This window comes from Podarcis raffonei, chromosome 10 (genome assembly GCF_027172205.1).
Source record: "Podarcis raffonei isolate rPodRaf1 chromosome 10, rPodRaf1.pri, whole genome shotgun sequence".
NCBI lineage: Eukaryota > Metazoa > Chordata > Lepidosauria > Squamata > Lacertidae > Podarcis > Podarcis raffonei.
Window position 1 is genome coordinate 3886102 of NC_070611.1, and position 19174 is coordinate 3905275.

Consider the following 19174-nt stretch of genomic DNA (forward strand, 5'->3'; position numbering starts at 1 on the left):
ATGCATGCAGAAACAGCAGGAGTTCCGGCAAAGGCTACAAGTGTGAAGTAACTAATATTATCTCTGCATTGTATGAACGAGTCTATCCTAATACATTATGGCAGTTAAATTCTGCTTTTGGAATATTCTGGTTCCTACCAGCAATAATTATACATTTAAACACATGACATCTTTAAACCCCCAATCTGCAACATAGGATCCATATTAATGTTTCTTTAGACTCTGTCCCTGTCTTCCCATTTCTGTTTATATGTATTGTCTTTCTCTCACTTCTTCTGTATCCAAACTGTGGCTTGTGGAGCCTGTCTCTGTCTTCTCCTCTTTAATATTTGGAGGTAACTGTGCTGAGTTCTTCAATGTGTGCATCGTTGTGTTTGCTAACTAGCTCCAATCTGCAATTTTGCAACTGGAGATAGAAGTGGGTTTGCAAACTGTTTTTACGTTTTGCTTGGATTGCAAAACATGGCACCTCTTATTTTGGTAAGCTCCAAAAAAAGAAAAGGGAGACAGCCTTTCAGGCTCTTGATGTCAGCCCCTTTTATTCAAAGCAATGGTTACCTGGCAAATTTCTGTGCCATTGTGTTTGTGGTAGGCATGAGTCTCTGTCTGGGTCTCTGTTGAGTTAAGGCCAGTCTACTCTTAACTAATTGTTGGGGAGAAAAGTCAGTATTTCGGATGTAGTGTGCAACAATGTAGGTCATTTAATTTTATTTAAGCAGCTTTTTATTTAGCTGGCATCAAAAATGACATTTTAGAAGCTTTTGCATATCAGCATAAATGCCAGAATGCCATTGAATATCTGCTCAGCACTCCATTTCAGCAGAAACTGATCCTCTAGGTTTATAGGGAGGAGGAGGCTAAACTGATTTTAGCTTGAATTATTTTTGTTAGCATTTTAATGAATGCCGTCTTTAACATTCTGGTTTTACAAGAAGTGCCCCCCACCTCCCCACTGGGTGCCTTTACCCATCTTTGAGTCCACCCAATGGTCTTCAAAAAGTAAATTTAAAGTAGGGCGGTAGGGCACAAAGACAAATGTGAAGAATGCTATGCTATGTTCTTTCATCAAAAGCTGCTTAAGATTATCTCATTAGAGAAGGCTAATTTTGCCTTTAAGCCAAATAATGTAGTGATATTTCATTAAAATGCACCATGAAAACAGTGGGTGTGCTTGACTTTTGAAACCGTAGCAAGAAAGTTTGCTGATTAGGACTGCAGAGAAGGCATTATTAAAGAAACAGTTCTCCGTTTATAAATAAACTTTTCATAATGGTCAGTAGACTGACACGTAACATTCCTTTTGGTTACAACAGTGCTTCTCAAAAGGTGTGGCATACCATACTGTGTGGCAGGAGAGGGTGGCAAGTGTGGTGGCTAGATGCAAGGACAATGAAAAAAACATTTTAAAAGTTCAGAGAATTTAGTATAGTATTGTATAGTATCAATTTTTTTTATTTTATTTGCAGAATATGGATAGAAATCTTTTCAAAAGAGAGCAAATAGCATCAAATGATACTGAGGACAATTCTAGTTGTCATTTATAATTATATTTTGGGAATGTTCCATATTCATAGCTGCATTGTTTTATACTTTTTGGATGTCCCATGATCATATTATAAAGTAGTTGTGTTTTGTGTTATAAATCAATCACTGCTAGGAGTTGTAATTCCACCCCCACCCCCCATCCATGTATTTCTTGTCACTGCCTTCACTAGTTCTGATTTGAAAGAGAGGTAGAGCTGGATATCATCTGCATACTGGTGAACACCCAGCCCAAACCCCCTGATGATCTCTCCCAGCGGCTTCATATAGATGTTAAAAAGCATGGGGGAGAGGACGGAGCCCTGGGCACCCCCCAAATGAGAGCCTAGGGGTCTGAACACTCATCCCCCAACACCACTTTCTGGACATGGCCCTTTATCTGCAAAAAAAACCTTTGCAAAATCTTTGCAGGAGATCCTGGGGGCCTTACCAGGCTCCGATGGTGAAGGTGGTTTTGTTAAATTGTGAACCGCCTGAGTCTCCTGCTGCTGTTTTCTGCGGATGCAATAGAGGTGGTGAAGAAGGTCCTATTCGCCATCACTATCCCCACTTGGTAGGCTCAACGTTGAGCTCTAACCTGTGTCTGGTCCAGTTCAGAATGAGTTTTCCGCCACCGGTGCTCTAGCAGTCTCAATAATTGAGCAACTCACTGCAATAGTTGACGACTAATGAGGCCCACATCCCTCTCCGTACACCATGCAGACACTTACATTGCCTGAGCTCTTTGGTGCCCTGGTAGTCTGCAAATGTGATGACTGATGTTTTTGCACAGAAGTCTTTATGGTACGCAGAATGTGTTGAGTTTTTCAACTTCCATATTCCAAGAAATGAGGGGTGCTAATAAAAAGTTGTAATGTGACTTGGGAATTCAAAATATATTTTGATTAAATTAATATTTTAATTGCTTGGTAAGTAAAATGTGTGTAAAATTGCACATAAATCATTAAAAGTGAGTGCCAAGAACTTGTAGTTGCTTTATATTGATATTTTATTATTGTTATTATTATTATTAAGCAGTAACTGACATTGTCAGAAGGTAATATTGAAATTCTTTGGTTTTCTGAAAGCAGTTTATGTGCTTCGTAATCAAATATAGACTTACCCAGCTAAATGTTGTCCAGTCACAAAAATAATTGCAGGTTTGAATTCTTCACAGCCAAAAACATATTTTTAAGACTCCTCACTGAGGAAATTTGTGAAAATTAAGTTTTACCCCCTGAAATGACACGCTCTATAATGCGGCAGGTATCTGGAGCTGCTCCTCTTCCTCCCTGCTGTTCTGTCTCTCACAGCTTCTGTGTCCTGTGCATCCTGCAAATGAGGAACCTCAGGCCACAATCAATTCTTGCCCTCATTCCCAGTTCAGCTGCCGCCACTGACACTGACCTTTTGCCCTGCTCTTTCCAGGCACAGGCCCACACTTAAAGCTCTGTGTCCGAGGGCTGGTTTTTGTTTTGCCCTGGAGCTTTCTACTTGAAAACCATCACTTTAGCACCCAGGTGGAGCAAACATCAAGTCAGGTTATCCATGGATTGCCATTTGGTCCGATTGAGCTTTAAAGAACGGGTTTTTGTGGGAAAAGCTCCATTGCAAAATAGGCAGCTCGGACTTGGCGTTTTGAAGCACTTACTGTGCCTGGAAAGAGCAAAGGAAAGGGAAGTGTGAAAATAAGCTCTGAATGTATAGATCACGGATAAGAGACCCGCGTGCCCTCTGTGTGCTGCTGGACTCAAACTCCCACCATCCCTGAGCACTGGACACGCTGCTTGTGACTGAGGAGGGGTGTCATTCCAACAACATCTAGAGGCTATATTTAGTCATTACTAAATTTTGCTTCTGACTTCTGGTCCGAGCTGACTTTCTTCCTCGGTTTTCTTTTTTTGGGGGGGTGTTGTTTGTTTGTTGCAAAATGAATAACGTCACTTTTTATATTTTACAAACAGCAAGAATAAACTACAAAAGAAAATAACCCCCCCAACCTTTTCCCTCAGTAATTTATGTCTTTTATGTGTAGCTTTGAAAATGGCCTCTTTTCCTCCTTTCCTGACATGAGTTTTTCAACTGGGGTGTGAGTGTGTGGTGTGGCTGAGGTGTGAATCACTTGCTCAATGAGGAACCCCCCCCCCATGCTTGGCTAGGCCAGGGAAAATGTCGCTGTGGCGATCACACAGGCCCCCCGGACTATTGACCCTGTGCCACCACTGCGCTTGCTTTCTTCGCTGCCGCCACCCGCCTCTCACGGGACACACGGAGTCCAGACAGTTGTTAACGTAAACAAATAATCAAGTTTATTTTTAAGTGCAGGAATAAGCGTGTGGTGTCGGTTTATTTTTCTCTTGTCAGTTTCTTAAATCTTAGTTCCTACAACTTCAAACTGAATTATTCCCAACTTTCTATCTAACTCCCTAACAATTCCTCTCCCTCTCTCCCAATACAACTCTACCGACCCACACCGAAGCCTCCCTCTTCCTTCTCCAACTCCCAAGCCTCAACTCCCAACTCCCAAACCTCAACTGTCAACCCCCAGACCTCAACTGACTTTCAAAACCCCCCACTCTATCCTTTACTCCCCCCTTGCATTCTCACTGGCCAATCACATCACACCCATTTTAACCCTTTCCTTGACACTTCCTAGGGGCAAACGCCACAGTCGCCATGGAAAGAAATCTGTTATTCTCTGAAGGGAGAGGTGAGATATCTGGAAATACCCTATTATACTTTGGAACTGCTAGGGTGTCAATACTCTTATGAGTAGCATTTTCACTTCATTCTGTAAACCTAAGAATAAAATAGTTAGATGCTGCCTCCTGTCCCGTCCCCCCCGCCTGTTCGTCACCATGATGTCTGAGTAGGGGAGAGTTGAAAGCTCACATCAGTGTTGTAATTTTATCCATGGAAACTAAGTACAGAGCATTTAAGAACTAAATATAAGCACCACTAAAAAACAATTCTATTTCTGAGTCTTAAATAATATTGACTCTAAAGATAGAATTCCAGTGTGAAATATTTGTGAAGCAGAAAAGGTATAAAGGAGAGAGAAAATTGCTATCCTGACTTTTGTGTGAGCTTCTCAGGAGTGTCTTGCAAGACTTCTGAACTGATCCATCAAGGCAATTCTCAAGCTCCTAAGTTCTTATGTACTGTGTAGATGAGTATTTTGTTATGAGTTCGCCCGGCAGTGAGCCCAATGATTATGATGGTGTTATTCCAGTAACTTGGGAGACGTTCAGTTACGGTCGCATGCCTTTTTGTCTCAAAAGAGAGGCAATCCTCATAAAATTATTTTAACTAAAAGACATGTGAATGTAGTTATCCAGTGTGTGACAGCATGAAAAATGTGAATTCCATTCCAGGGCAAGGATTGAAGATAAACTTGGCAGTATCATAATTTCATTATGCCAATCTATGGGGACACCAGACTTGGAATACGGTGTAAAGTTCTGGTCATTGCGCCTCAAAGTTGCTTTTGTCTGCTCTGAAGCTTCCAACTGTCACCTTCATTGGGGGGCAGTGGGGGGGGGGAGGTTCCTATTTTACCTCAAGAGGCAAAACGGTATATGCCACCCCTGCACAATCTTATACACCACTATCATATCCCCTTTAACCTTTTCCCTATACCAGAAAGCCCAAGCTGTAGTAATCTTTCCTCATAAGGAAGTCGTTCCAGCCCCTCAGTCGCTTAGGTTTTCCATTTCTAAATTTTCTCTCTATAGTATCCTTCTTTGAGGTGCAACGACCACAACTTTACACCATATTCCATGCTCACACATAGTTAACCTGTAAAATTTCCTTGCACATGATGTAATGATGATCACCAACTTGAGTGGCTTGAAAACAGAATTTTCAGATTCATAGAGGGTCGGGTTATCAGTGGCTCCTAGCCATGGGTGCTGCTGGAGGCACCATGCCCTGAATGCCAGTTACAAGTGGGTTCTGCTTGTGGGCTTCCCAGGGGTATCCTGGTTGGCCACTGAGAACAGGATGATGTTTTCAGCGGATGCTGTGGAAACAGGCCTTGGCCTGATCCAGCATGGCTCTTAGGATAGGTGTGGCATAATACAAAGGAGCTGCCACACCTAAAAAGAGCAGAGAAAGAGGGAGATCCATAAATAGCTTAGGCATCTCTTTCCTCCTTCCCACCCAACCAGGTGCCTCCACTAATGTGAAAAAGTCACCTATACCAGTTGCCACGTTGCTTGATCCCAGAGAGCACTTTTCCTGTGCTCAGAATAAAATGGAGGAGGATATCAGGACAGCCACTCCTGATACCCAGTGAAATGTGGGCATGTTTACAATGTAGGAGAGGGTGAGCCAGTTCAGATGGGAACTGAGCAGGAAGAGCAAACTGGATTTTTTATAAAGGGAATATTTATTGAGACTTTTCACAGGCAGCATAGGAGGTACTGGAGAGCATACTGGTGTAGTCCAGTTGAGGGTTTCTTCTGCTGAAGAGAAACAAAGCTGTTTCTATTCAAAAGAAGTGAACCCATATCTCAGTTTGATAAGGAATTTCAGTTGCATTTGCAAATAAAGCTACTTCCTTGTTTTGGTCAGATAAAACAAATCACATCTTGTTTCACGCCTGTCATGGACTGTTGAAGATATTCCTTTTCCTTTTCCTTTTTTACATTGTTGAGGTTCTTCTGGTATCTTAACTGTTTCTCCCGCCACATACTTAACCTTATTACTTTGAAAAACATAGTTCTTAGTATTCAGCATAGTTGATGAAATAAATATTGACCCAAATGCCATTGTTTGCACCAGGGTACAAATTCTTACTTGAGTAACTGCCTGCACAGTGTAGAATCAAATGTATATAGTTTCTGAAAATTAAGCAGTCTCTGTGTCTTAAATAGCTCGGTTGGTTAGAGTGTGGTGCTGAAAACTCCAAAGTTGCAGGTTTATTCCCTTATGGGATACCTGCAGGGTCCTTCCCAAATTTGCAATTCTATGATTCTAATGAGCATCTAATAAGAGATGTAGAAGCATCAGCTGCTAGAATAAATTGCAATCAGAAATTCTGCAGCCGCTGCTAATTTATAGAAAGGGTTGTATCACCCTTCCCTGTAGAGCATAGTTTTGACATTCAGACTTAAACTGGAGATTTTAGTTTCTGTTGCATCGATGTGAAGCAGGTATTAACAGAGTGGTGATGATTCTCAGCTAGGTAGACTTGGGTTGAAATCTCTGTTTAGCTGTGAAGCATACTGGGTGGTGTTGGACAAATCACAATCCCTTAGCGGGGAACTACAACTCCCATTATCCCGTTGGTCGCACTGGGTAATGGGGATTGGAGTCCAACAACACCTAGAGGGCCACAGGTGCCGATCTCTGCTTTACCTGAAGAAAACTCATAGAATGCTGTGAGGGCAAAATGGGGTAACTTTCACATCTGGCACCTTCAGCTCCTTGGAGAGACAGAATGAAGAGATAAAAATGTGTGTGAGAGGAGAAGCTGTGTATATTTCAGATGAAGGTGACAGTCGGAAATCCCTGTCAGCATTACGGCTTTGGGGTGTGTATCTCTTGCAACAGTGGGCTTGCTCCATTTGACGGAAGCCCATTGGAATAATGGGGCACTGGAGGTTTGCAGCAGCATTCTGCTGGCACAAATCTCTGGGAAGCCCAGCAGATTGGGTGTAAATCTTCCCTCTGGTGCCAGAGGACAAGAAGATTGATTGCGGGTAGAGCTGGCAAAACAAGAAGATCTGCCTGTTACAAAAACCGAGGAGCAAGAAAAACTGCTCCAACACCATGTTTTGAAGTTGGCCGTAGGCAGCTTTGGGCACAAGTTGGTTTCTTGTTGTATTTTGGAAAAGCACCTAGGTCGTTGAGGTGCCAAACAAACAGTATGTATTTAAACAAAACAGAATTTCTCCTTGTCTAGTGAAAATGCCGCAAGCTGCTGTGTGTCAAGATGAGTGAAAAGTGGCAAATGCCCTGTGCTTCCAGTGTTACAGGCCCTGGCAGGTATATTTGGGAAGACTTTGCCTTGCTCCCTGTGTTACTTCCGGGCAACAGGACGGGGAAGGTTGACAAACACCAAGCAGACTTTTCAGTTTTCTTTCAAGCCACAGCTGTTTGCTTTTGTGTTTTCTAGTTGTTGTTCTAAAATTCTGTACAGTGGAATGGCGGGGTTTAATGGTGGCTGAAAACTTGTCAGCTTCCGAGATTATTTTCTTGCTGCCTCGCCCTGCTTTCCTCCAGCAGTGAGGCAGCATTCTGTGCCCACTGAGCATGATCAGTTCACATTGCAGTGCTTTTTTTAGGGGAGGGGAAAAATCTCCCCTCCCCAAAAGGTTCCCCCCTCCCCCAAAATACTGCTGCAAACCTTGTCTTCTCCTGAAGCCACCCTCTTTTGTGTGAATGGTCCTGTAAGGACTGTCCCTCAGATAATTGAGATCATTGTTAGTATATGCAACTGGGACCATGTAAGAAAAGTTGGAGTGCTTCCCTTCAGGGCTCAACCCATTCTGTCTCATCCACAAACACAGTGTTTTCCTGTCCTGGCAGTCACCATTTTGTGCCTACCCTTACATGCTCAGTCATCATTGGACTGTATTTGAGTTTGGGTTCTCGTTGTGTTTGTTTCTTTGTTTTTGCAGGGGTTCAACACATGTGTGCCTAGCTCTAGCCCAGGGCCACCCAACATTTCATACCGGGGGGGGGCACACTGCCTTGTCGCATGGCTGGGGAAACCCAGCCAGATGGGTGGGGTAATATTAATAATAATAATAATTGGGGTGGGAGTGGGGCCAAAATTTGACACCACCCCCACCCCTTGTCCACCTTTTCAAAGCTAGCAGAGCAAGGCATCAGGCTTTGGGAAGGGGGTGCGTGGCTCTGGCAGGATCCTGGAGCCCCCTTGCCTCCTCCCCAAATCTGGGAAAGTGCTAACTAGGTTTTGGGAAGGAGGCTGGAGGACCCAAAGTCGAGCACCTCACCCGGCTTTGGGAAGGCAGTGTGGGGGTTGCGAGGATGACGGCGACATCACATGTTGCTGAGGGCTGCGAAAAAAGGCATGTTGGACCATGCTGATCCAGCTATACTTGATAGAATTGTGTCATCTCAAATGTACAGTTAATGAAGTATAATCATAGAATTGGAAGGGAACATGAGGGTCATCTAGTCCACCCCCACCCCCAATGGAGGAATCCTTTGCCCAGTGTGGGGCTCAAGCCCATGGCTGTGAGATTAAGACTCTCATGTTCCACCAACTGAGCTATCAATCAGCGGTTAATTTCTTTATGTGTGTGGACAGCTCTCCTTTTTTAAATGAAATGGTTCTTTCTACATTTATCACCATTCATGGATAACCCCAAGTCTGCTGGTACTTTTTTCTTCGGGGTGTGTGGCTGTGAAGCACAAGCCCAGAAAGACTTGAAAATATGATGATGATATAAATCTGGTCACAGGTACATTCCATCCCAAGTAAAGGTTAAAAAAAGAAAAGGTAAAGAACCCCTGGACAGTGAAGTCCAGCCAAAGGCGACTGTGGACTGCGGCACGCATCTTGCTTTCAGGCCGAGGGAGCTGGCATTTGTCCACAGACTGCTTTCTGGGTCATGTGGCCAGCATGACTAAACCACTTCTGGCACAACAGGACACCGTGACAAGTGCCAGAGTGCACAGAAATGCTGTTTACCTTCCCACCGGAGCGGTACCTATTTATCTACTTGCACTGGTGTGCTTTTGAACTGCTAGGTTGGCAAAAGCTGGGAGCTCATTCCATTGCACAGATTTGAACCGCTGACCTTCCGATCAGCAAGCCCAAGGCTCAGTGGTTTAGACCACAGCGCCACCTGCGTCCCCAGTTACTTTCTATGGTTCTATGGTAGCCTTTGTCTTAAGTTTTGTCAAAGTGTATAGTAAAAGATGTTGGTGTTTTGCTAATACATTGGAGAGGCAATTGATTCTTTTCCTTTTGGAAGAGCTCTCTGAAAGATGCTCACATAATCTGCTCGTTTGTTTCATAGCCTCATGACTGTGTCAATACCATGCTAGGGGAATGTGCGGCATTTCCTTGCTTACATTAGCAGCTGGAGATCCATAAATGAATGGTTTGATTGTTTCCCCCTCCCTCTAGATCTGCTGATCCAAGTGGAATGTCTCAGAAAAATGGGTATATTGATTTTCAATGCATAAATAATATAAGCAGTAGGAATGTTTTGCTGCATAATTAAGCAATGAAATATCTAAAGTATATTAATCCAAATGGTGAGGTTTGTGTGGAGGTGACCAGATTAAGTTCAAAAGAATGTAAATGAGTAAACACCAGGGTTTTTTTGTAGCTGTTGGAGAATCTTCATAGAGTTATCTTAAATCCATTTGAGATATGCTATCTTTCAGATGGTACTCATTTTTCTTTGGGAAAGGAGAAACAGTAAACTTAAAAGTTAAATAAAATAACATTCTCAACCAAACTTAAGTATCCCATTTCTAATTACAGCAGACACAATTTATAGTTTTAACTGAGGGTAATTTTAACTTCTGAAAGTATTTTACCATCTTGATGACACCGTGGCCAAGAAGTGATAAAAGGTTAATACTTTACCTCCCCTTCCTCCTTCACTAAATACAGATCACAGAGAGATCAGTATGTAGGATCCAGCACAGTCCCTCTGACTAGAAAGAGGGCTGCATGTCACCTACAGGTGGTACTTAACACCACGGAAACTGGCACCGCTACGCCCAGAAACCTCACCAAGATATTGTCGAGGCTGCACCTCCACACGCACATACCTCCACATGTGATGGGAATGCCCTAAAATCCAAGCGTTCTGGACAGCAGTCCTGCAAGAGATATGCAAAATAGCTAAACAGGTATTAGAATTCACCTAAGAATGTTAAGAATGTCTTGCTATATTTTCATGCGCATGCGCTTTCTATAATATAAAATGTTCACTCTCTCATTAAAAGGTTGGTTGAATTGCTTGGCATCTGTGGTTTGGTTTTGCTTCAGGATTGAAAAAAGGGCACAAACTGCTTACAGTATCTTCCTTTCTTCTTTGACATTTGAAAGCTGGAATATCATTTTGATTAGTTGCTCCTCTTTTTAGGCCCAGTTCTCATAAACTGAATTAAATAACTTCAGGCTTCCTGGGAGCAGGAGACTCAAATGGTTCAGGACTCCTTGGTACAATAGGGTGTCTCACTTTAAGGGGTGAAACTTAATTTTTGAAAATTTATTCAGTGCAGGGACTTAAAAATGTTATTGGAGTGTAAGGAATTCAAATCTACTATTTTTTGTGTGACTGCACAACATTTAGCTTTTTAAGTCTACGTTTGATGAAGAAGCATATAAAATGTTTATGGAAAACCAAAGAATTTTGATTTTACCTTCTGAAAATGTCAAGTAATGCTTAATAATAATAATAATGATGATGATTATGATGGAATAGAACTGCAAATACTTGGCAATCATTTTTAATGATTTCTGTGCAAGTTTGCACATATTTTACTTACCAAGCAAAATTAAATTATATTAATCTAACCAAAATATATTTTGAATTCCCAAGTCATATTACAGCTTTTTAACACCCCTCATTTTTAGAATTTGGAAGTTGAAAAATCCAACATGCCCTATTGGTACAAATCTCCCCCCTTACAAAATACATCTGTATACAGTACATCTGAAGGCAGCCTTGTACAGGGATGTTTTAAATGTTTTAGGTTTTATTGTGTTTTTAATATTTTGTTGGGAGATGCCCAGAGTGGCTGGGGTAACCCAGTCAGATGGGTGGTATATAAAACAACTACTGCTACTACTACTACAACTATAACTACTACAACAACATCTTGTATCTTTCGTGACATGCTAATCTTTTAAATGGAGACCATTTTTTAAAAATGTATCTGCAATCTGAAATGGTATAACCGGAAACTGGTTCATCTCATCTGCTATCTGTGAGAATTAGGCTACCACAATCCTGTTGAAATCTTCACTAGTTCATCCCATCAGTTCAGGGCTGCTATGTAGAGAAGGCAGGGGGAATCTTCCAAATGTGTTTCAAACCAAAAGTGATTACCGTATTTTTCGCTCTATAACACGCACCCGACCATAACACGCACATAGTTTTTAGAGGAGGAAAATCTGTAGGCATGCCACCCGTAGGCATTTCCTCCATAACACGCACAGACATTTCCCCTTACTTTCTAGGAGGAAAAAAGTGAGTGTTATGGTGCAAAAAATACGGTAATTCTCCGGAATACACATCTCTGCTTATTTGGTCTTTCATTTCCAATTTTAGTTTTGAATATAGCCAAGGCACAGCTGTGAACTTGAACCTGCCACTTCCAACTTGAAAGGTGCGCTAGGTTCAGATATTTTACTGGAGCTCGCTTAACTAAGTAAAACTGCAGGCCTCCAGATGTTGTTGCCCAGCCAGTGTGGCAAGTGATCAGGGATGATGGGATTTCTACTCCAGCAACATATGGAAGGCTGCCTGTTCCCCATCCCTGCCCTAGAACTAAGAGGCAGGTACATAAGACCCCAACAGTTTGCTTCCATCTGTATAGCTAAAATCAAGAGTGCTTCAGAACCAGGGCTGGCCCCATCATTAGGTGAAGTCAGGTGATTAATTTCAAGTGGCAGATGTTGGGGGGCAGCTGTGACAGCCCCCTGGCTATCCCCCCTAAGCCTCATGGCCTCTCCCCTCTGTTGGATGGCAGACCTGTGTATGTTATGCAGTCTGTCTTGGCTCAGGTGCAGTGGAGGACACTATCCTGTCACCAGTGTTGAGATAAGAGTCAGCAGTCAGGCCAGCAGCCAGGTTTCTGTATGTGACACTGGGGTGTGTATCTGTGCCAATCTTTCCTTTATCTTGGGTAGCAAAGTGTATTGGGGAGCCTTGTCCAGAATTATCTCCTTTCTGGCACAATTCTCCCTTCTTTCCACCCTTAACTAGAATGCAGGGGCTGTGTAGCAAAGAAGAACGAGTGGTGACTCGGTGGATGGCACAGATGTGGTGAAACAGGGTAGACTATTGTTGGCATCCATCTGTATTGAGAGACAGTGGAGTGTGCCTCTGGGGGTGAAGTCTAATCGCTGTGTTAGCAGCAGTTCCTGGGGCACAATTCTGGGCCGTGTGTCTGGAGGTCCTGGGCTGCCCAGATGACAAGAGTCCCCTCTCAGCCTTGCTGATGTGGTCCAAAGGAAAGGAGACTTTTGGCACCCGCTTGGCTGCAGGAGTTGCTGGAAGGAGGCATACAAGCTTCCATCCAACAAGCTTTGGGATTGCACTCCAGATTGATGTCTAGAAGCAGAGTTTTCCTTCTCCTGGATGGGCTCTTTTGCCCCACACTTCCCTCTACAGCACAGCGACAAACTATACAATTTGTTTAAACCTTTCTGATTGCGTTCTAAAGTCCATATTTGAGGCACGGCTCTTAGCAGACTGCTGTAATCTTTGTGCAGGGAAATATTTCTATCCTATGTGTGTAAAGCAATGCTGTTTGTTGCAGGAATTTTTGTTCTTTTTCTTCACAAATATTTGTTTCAGAGTACATCCATTTAGCCATCATTTAGCCAAGAAGGGTTTTGATTTATCCTTTAGAAATGAAGCTTCTCTCTGCCAGCTTTAAGAAGTGGCCACATGTATAGGTACGCAACACAACTGGAATGTCAATAGCTGATAAAGTAGTTCTTGACTGATAATGGAAATTTACTTTGGCTTGAAATTGGCTTTTGCTGTCTAGCCTTGACGAATTGTTAAGCCAAACAAGGTGTTCAGCGGGGAGTGCAGGAATTGGCATGGATTATTTGTCTGTGTTGTTTTGGGAAAGTAAGAGTGAATGTCTGTTTGAAATGGTCCTTCAAAGCAATTTGAAAAATGCATATGAACTCTGGCATATGAACTTATTGATGCTCTTTACTGATGTCGGGACATTTTTTGTGCTGAAGGATTTCTTTTCATGTTTATGTGTGTACTTGTACCTATGTCTTCCCCATTTAAATCTTCTCTACTGCTGATGAAAATAGCATAAGCCTACTAAAAATCTGACTCCCCACAATTTGCTCACTTTATTTGCCCTATTAGTACATGAACATGTCTGTTCACAGTGTGCGCATATTAAATGAATTTGAGGGATACTATCATTACATCATTTTTACTGAACAGGTTTCCACTTGTTAAAAAGCATCTGTTCTCGGTTCTCGCAAATGTGTTTCCCCCTTTTGAAACTGTTTTATAGCATCTTGTACCATAGAGTGCATTTGAGTCGCATGTGAACTCCGCCCCCCCCCCGGTAGTCTGTTGTTTCTTATTGTGTTGTTTCAAGGCACTGACTAATGTGGGAGAAATGTTTTTCCCAGGACTCTGTACCTGGCTGTTCCAGCCCCTACTCTAATCTGCCTGTTTAAAAAATGCATTGAGGGGGTTGCATTCTTTCCCTGTTTGCTGTGCTGAGCATGGAACTCCTGGATGCAAGCTGGTACTAAAGCATACTCTAATTCTTTTTTCTTTTACTGTGCTGCTCAGATTTAAAAAGGTCTGTTGTTTCCAAACTGTGCACCTCCAGGATATATGCTAGTGTTCTGTGAAAAACAAATGAATTAAATGATGAAAGGCTCCTGTGTCTGGCTGTTGTGCCTCTGCTTGATATACTGCTCTGGCTGTGCCTTTTCCCAGTTAGTGTCTGAATTGTGCTTTTGGCTGAATCATCCAGTAGCTCCCAATACCAACATATTTATCCTCACTCTGAGGAGGATGCGCCTTGCATCTCAGCATGAATCACAATTTGGACATATCTGGAACACGAACCATGCCAAAATAAAAGAAGAAGGCTTTTCTTAGCATCAGTAGTTCTTGTGCCAATGAGAGGTAAAGTTTTTTGGGGCTGCTCATCTGAAATGGCCTGAAAATATTTTAATTGAAGAGCAGCATAAAGATTCTTTAAATTCTGAATAAAGTTTACAGAAAAACGGAAGTAGATGACAGTAGATGGCTGCTTATACACCTCACTAGGAGGGAGGATTACGAACCAAACCATAATCATGGTATCCTTCTGGACCGTCATGGGGGGGGGGGGTTGGGAGCTGGGGGCATTGTATTCAGTGGTTCTGCTCCTTTCTCCTGGGCCATGTCCAGAAAGTGGTGGTGGGGGATGTGTGTGCTCACTTGTGGGGTGCCTCAGGGCTCCATCCTCTCTCCCATGCTTTTTAACATCTATATGAAGCCACTGGGAGAGATCATCAGGGGGTTTGGGCTGGGTGTTCACCAGTATGCAGATGATACCCAGATTTACCTCTCTTTTAAACCGGATCCAGTGAAGGTCCTGTGTGAGTGTCTGTAGGCGGTTGGAGGATGGGTGGTGGCTAACAGATTGAAGTTGAATCCGACAAGACAGAAGTATTGTTGCTGGGGGACAGGGAACGGGCAGGTGTGGGGGACTCCGTGGTCCTGAATAGGGTAACTGTGCCCCTGAAGGACCAGGTACACAGCCTAGGAGTCATTTTGGACTCACAGCTGTCCATGGAGGTGCAGGTCAATTCTATGTCCAGGGCAGCTGTCTACCAGCTCCACTTGGTACGCAGGCTGAGACCCTACCTGCCCGTGCACTGTCTCGCCAGAGTGGAGCATGCTCTGGTTATCTCCCGCCTGACTACTGCATGCGCTCTACGTGGGGCTACCTTTGAAGGTGACTCGGAAACTGCAATTAATCCAGAATGTGACAGCTAGTTTGATGACTGGGAGTGGCCACCGAGACCACATAACCACCAGTCTTGAAAGACCTACATTGGCTCCCAGTACGTTTCCGGGCACAATTTAAAGTTTTGGTGCTGATCTTTAAAGCCCTAAACGGCCTTGGTCCTGTATACCTGAAGAAGCGTCTCCACCCCCATTGTTAGCCTGGACACTGAGATCCAGCACTGATGAACTTCTGGCAGGTTCCACACTGTGAGAAGTGAAGCTACAGGGAACCAGGCAGAGGGCCTTCTTGGTAGTGCCACTCGTCCTGTGTAATGCGCTCCCATCAGATGTTAAGGAGATGAGTAATTGCGTGTCAAGGCCCCGCACCCCCTCCTTTGATGAATAAAACACGTGGACACCAGTATTTTAGGAAAAGGCCACAACTTTTATTGATTACAGAATGTGAGTAGTATTGGTTTTGGCACTGGACCCGAACAGACTATATCTGACTCCTGCCCACCATGCAGAAAGTCTCAGAGGGCCTTCTTGGTAGTGGCGCCCGCCCTGTGGAATGCCACCCCATCAGATGTTAAGGAGATGAGTAATTATATAACATTTAGAAACACCTGAAGGCAGTCCTGTATAGGGAAACTTTTTAAGGTTTAATGTTTTTCTGTTTTTTTATATATGATGAAAGCTGCCCAGAGTGGCTTGGGCAACCCAGTCAGATGGATGGGGTATAAATAATAAATTATTATTTTTATCAGTTGAACTTCTTATTGGATGTGAGTCAGTTGGGAACATATTAATAGTATCCTGTGGTCTGTGTCGAACCCGAATTGAATAAAGAAGGAAAGGTATTAGTGGTGGCCTATAAAACCCTGAACAGCTCAGGTCTAAGATGTACAAGGGACCAATTTTACTCCTTTGTTCCACCACACCCTTTAATGTAGACTAGGAATAATGTCTTTCCCTGCAGATTAGCCAAAACTCGAGCCTGGTGGAGTGGTCTTCTGGAAGTGATAGAGGACATTTTAATTCAAGCTACTGGTGGCCAATAGTCCAGGAGAGACCAGAAGCATTAGTATATTGTTACCTGTTCTGAAGTTTTGCAATGGGATGTACTACAACCCAATTAAATAATGGAAACCCTGCATAGTACATGTCTACTGTTATGTAAGCATCAGCAGGCAATTCCTGGTGTGTTTTGAACCTTACTGGTTCCTCTTGTAGGGATAGACAGATTTTGAAATCAAACTGTTAACAGCTGTATTGAATGAATGAGTCTGTATCTAACATCTGTCTATTTTTGGTCCCTGAAATGATGGCTCTTTGTTTTTCACATGGGGCCAGAGAGCGAAGGGGTCAATTATGCCAGTTTCAGGGAGATTGCAAATGTGGCCTTCATGCCCCAAGAAGCTGCTGCTTGTGGAATTTTACAACTCTTTGATCTGGCTGCTCTTTTTTTAGCCTGTGCAGTTCATTCATGTAGATTACTGTTTGCTTTTCAAGATTTAGCTTCCCTAACTTCAGAAACTAGGTTACTGAAAGAGGCGTATGTCAGGAACTTTCTCCTCTGTCAATCAGAGGTTACTGTTCATGCTCAAGCCTGCTTACCTTTAGACAGATTGATGGGGCATCTTTCGATAAACTAGTTTTTAAAGCTTGTGACTGCACATGTAACAGCCTAGCTGCCTGAAATAAAATAACAATAACCCATAATGTTAAGATTTTATCTGTGTATTCACAAAAGCAAATGACTTCAGTTTAGACCATCATTTTGCTTCCAAATGGCCAAGTTCTCTTGCTTTTTGTATCAGAAGTGAATCATGCAGAATTTGATACTAAATTCCCAGTACCACCTTCTACACAAGGAACACTTTTCATTTGGAAATGCCTGGAGGGGACTTATCTGATGTGGGTTCTTTCCCAATTGCTTCTGGGAGGAGAGTTGGGGAGAGAGCAAGTGAGAGAAGGCTATGTTCCAAGGCCCATATTTCAGTTTCTCTCTAGAGATGAGCCTACCAGCAGGGCTCTCCAAACAGGTCCATGTACAGTGCTTTGTAGAGCAGGTGTGGCTAAACTGTCTCTGTCCAGATGTTGTTGGATGACCACTCCCGCTAGTCTTGGCCCAGCATGGCCCCTGCTCAGGGATGGAAGACGTTATAGTCCAACAACGTGGGGATGGGAACGAGACACACGTCAGTCATCTCTGGTATACAGCATTGAAGCAAAACATGGCAGATCCAAGTAAAATTTTTGGACTGTATTGGGCAGCTTAAGCTAAATTGATTTGTAGCTAAGCGTTCTGAGACACAAACTTGCCAGATTGTAACAGGAAAGTGGGTGACTCTTAAGACACCAATGTTTTTTTAAATTTTTTTTATTAAATTTTATTTAACATAATTCTTACAAAATACAAGCAAAATACATACAAATATATACATACATATATTTTTCAAATAAGCACACATATATAAAAAAGAACAAAAAAGAGAAAAGGGAAAAAAAGACACTAATGTTGAAAATACCATTTGGAAGCAAATATCTAGACGCTGTTTTCTCCATCCCCGAGAAGAAGCTGTGATTCTTACTTACGGAGCTTCTGGTGATATGAATTTCTCTCACCTTGTATCTTTGGCAAACTACCTGGCCTCTCATAGATTTCTGTGTCTGCGATTTACCTGCACAAGCCTCAATATCATCTATAGAACTAAAGCAGGGGTCAGCAACCTTTTTCAGCAGTGGGCCGATCCACTGTTCCTCAGTCCATGTGGTGGGCCGGACTATATTTTCGGAAAAAATAACGAATGAATTCCTATGCCCCACAAATAACCCAGAGATGCATTTTAAATAAAAGCACACATTCTACTCATGTAAAAACACGCTGATTCCCAGACTGTCCGCAGGCCGGATTGAGAAGGTGATTGGGCCGCATCCAGCCGCAGGGCCTTAGGTTGCCTACCCCTGATCTAAAGCATATAAAGGTGTTGTGGAATATTTAAGATCATCAGGCAACTACACACTTTCTGGCATTTTTCTTGGAGGCTGTTCAAGTGGCTTGTGTGCTGCTGCCTCCGTGATACATCAAGCAGACCAAGATAATGACAGCTTCATTCAAGGTTTTATCCGCTGCATTGGCCAAAGCTTCACTCTAAACTTCGGGATGAAGATTTATTGTCCATTAAGTCTCCTGTGCCCTTTGTGTCTGGAGATACAGATGAGATGTGTGATAAACAACTGTTGAATGGCGTTGCAGACAAAATGCAAGAAAATCCCTTGGGTTGAAAAGGCAAACCACAGCATGGCAGCAAGAGGACGAAATGCAGAAGACATCTCATTGGAAATAAGCAGAGAAAAGATCAGGAAAAAAATGAATTGGACCAAGCTTCAAAGCTGTGAAAAGGCCCTTGATATTACTCTGCTTGTATGGTGTTCCCCCTTCTCCATTAGAAGATTCCAGTTCAACCTTTCTAGAAGAAGCAGTGGATGTTGCCTACTCGTAGTGTTTATAGAAGCTCACCTGCACAAGCACTCTGTCATTTTTGAGGTTCCAGAGTACAGAAATATGACAACCACAGCCACTCTCAGCCTCGGGGCTGCTACTGATTTATTCCAGTACAGTGGTACCTCAGGTTAAGAACTTAATTCGTTCTGGAGGTCTGTTCTTAACCTGAAACTGTTCTTAACCTGAAGCACCACTTTAGCTAATGGGGCCTCCCGCTGCCACTGCGCAATTTCTGTTCTCATCCTGAAGCAAAGTTCTTATCCAAAGGTACTATTTCTGGGTTAGTGGAGTCTTTAACCTGAAGAGTCTGTAACCCGAGGTACCAGTGTATTGGTAACAGAAGACATGCCAGTTCCCAGTCCATAAAAGTGAGAAAGAGCCCTGGGAATAAGCTGCAGTATCTATCTATCTGCCTGGGTGCTGGAAGGAAGACTGCTCTGTGCTGCAAGGCTCCTTTCCATCCGGCTTAGAGGCAGGGCGCAGACTCACCCTG

The 19174-nt window shown here is 43.0% G+C and overlaps 1 protein-coding gene across 2 annotated transcripts in view; it reads left to right on the plus strand.

The window, feature by feature from the left end:
- The window catches only part of PPFIBP1 (PPFIA binding protein 1), a 126630-nt gene that overhangs the window by 47447 nt on the left and 60009 nt on the right, over positions 1–19174 (plus strand). Inside the window, exon 1 of one of the 2 annotated variants that reach the window (XM_053407565.1) lies at positions 4119–4231. The exons of the other annotated variant lie outside the window; for it this stretch is intronic. Coding sequence (XP_053263540.1) covers positions 4198–4231 — 34 coding nt within the window. The 5' untranslated portion in view covers positions 4119–4197. Of the gene's footprint in view, positions 1–4118; positions 4232–19174 lie in introns of those variants that run through there. 2 annotated transcript variants of the gene reach the window in all.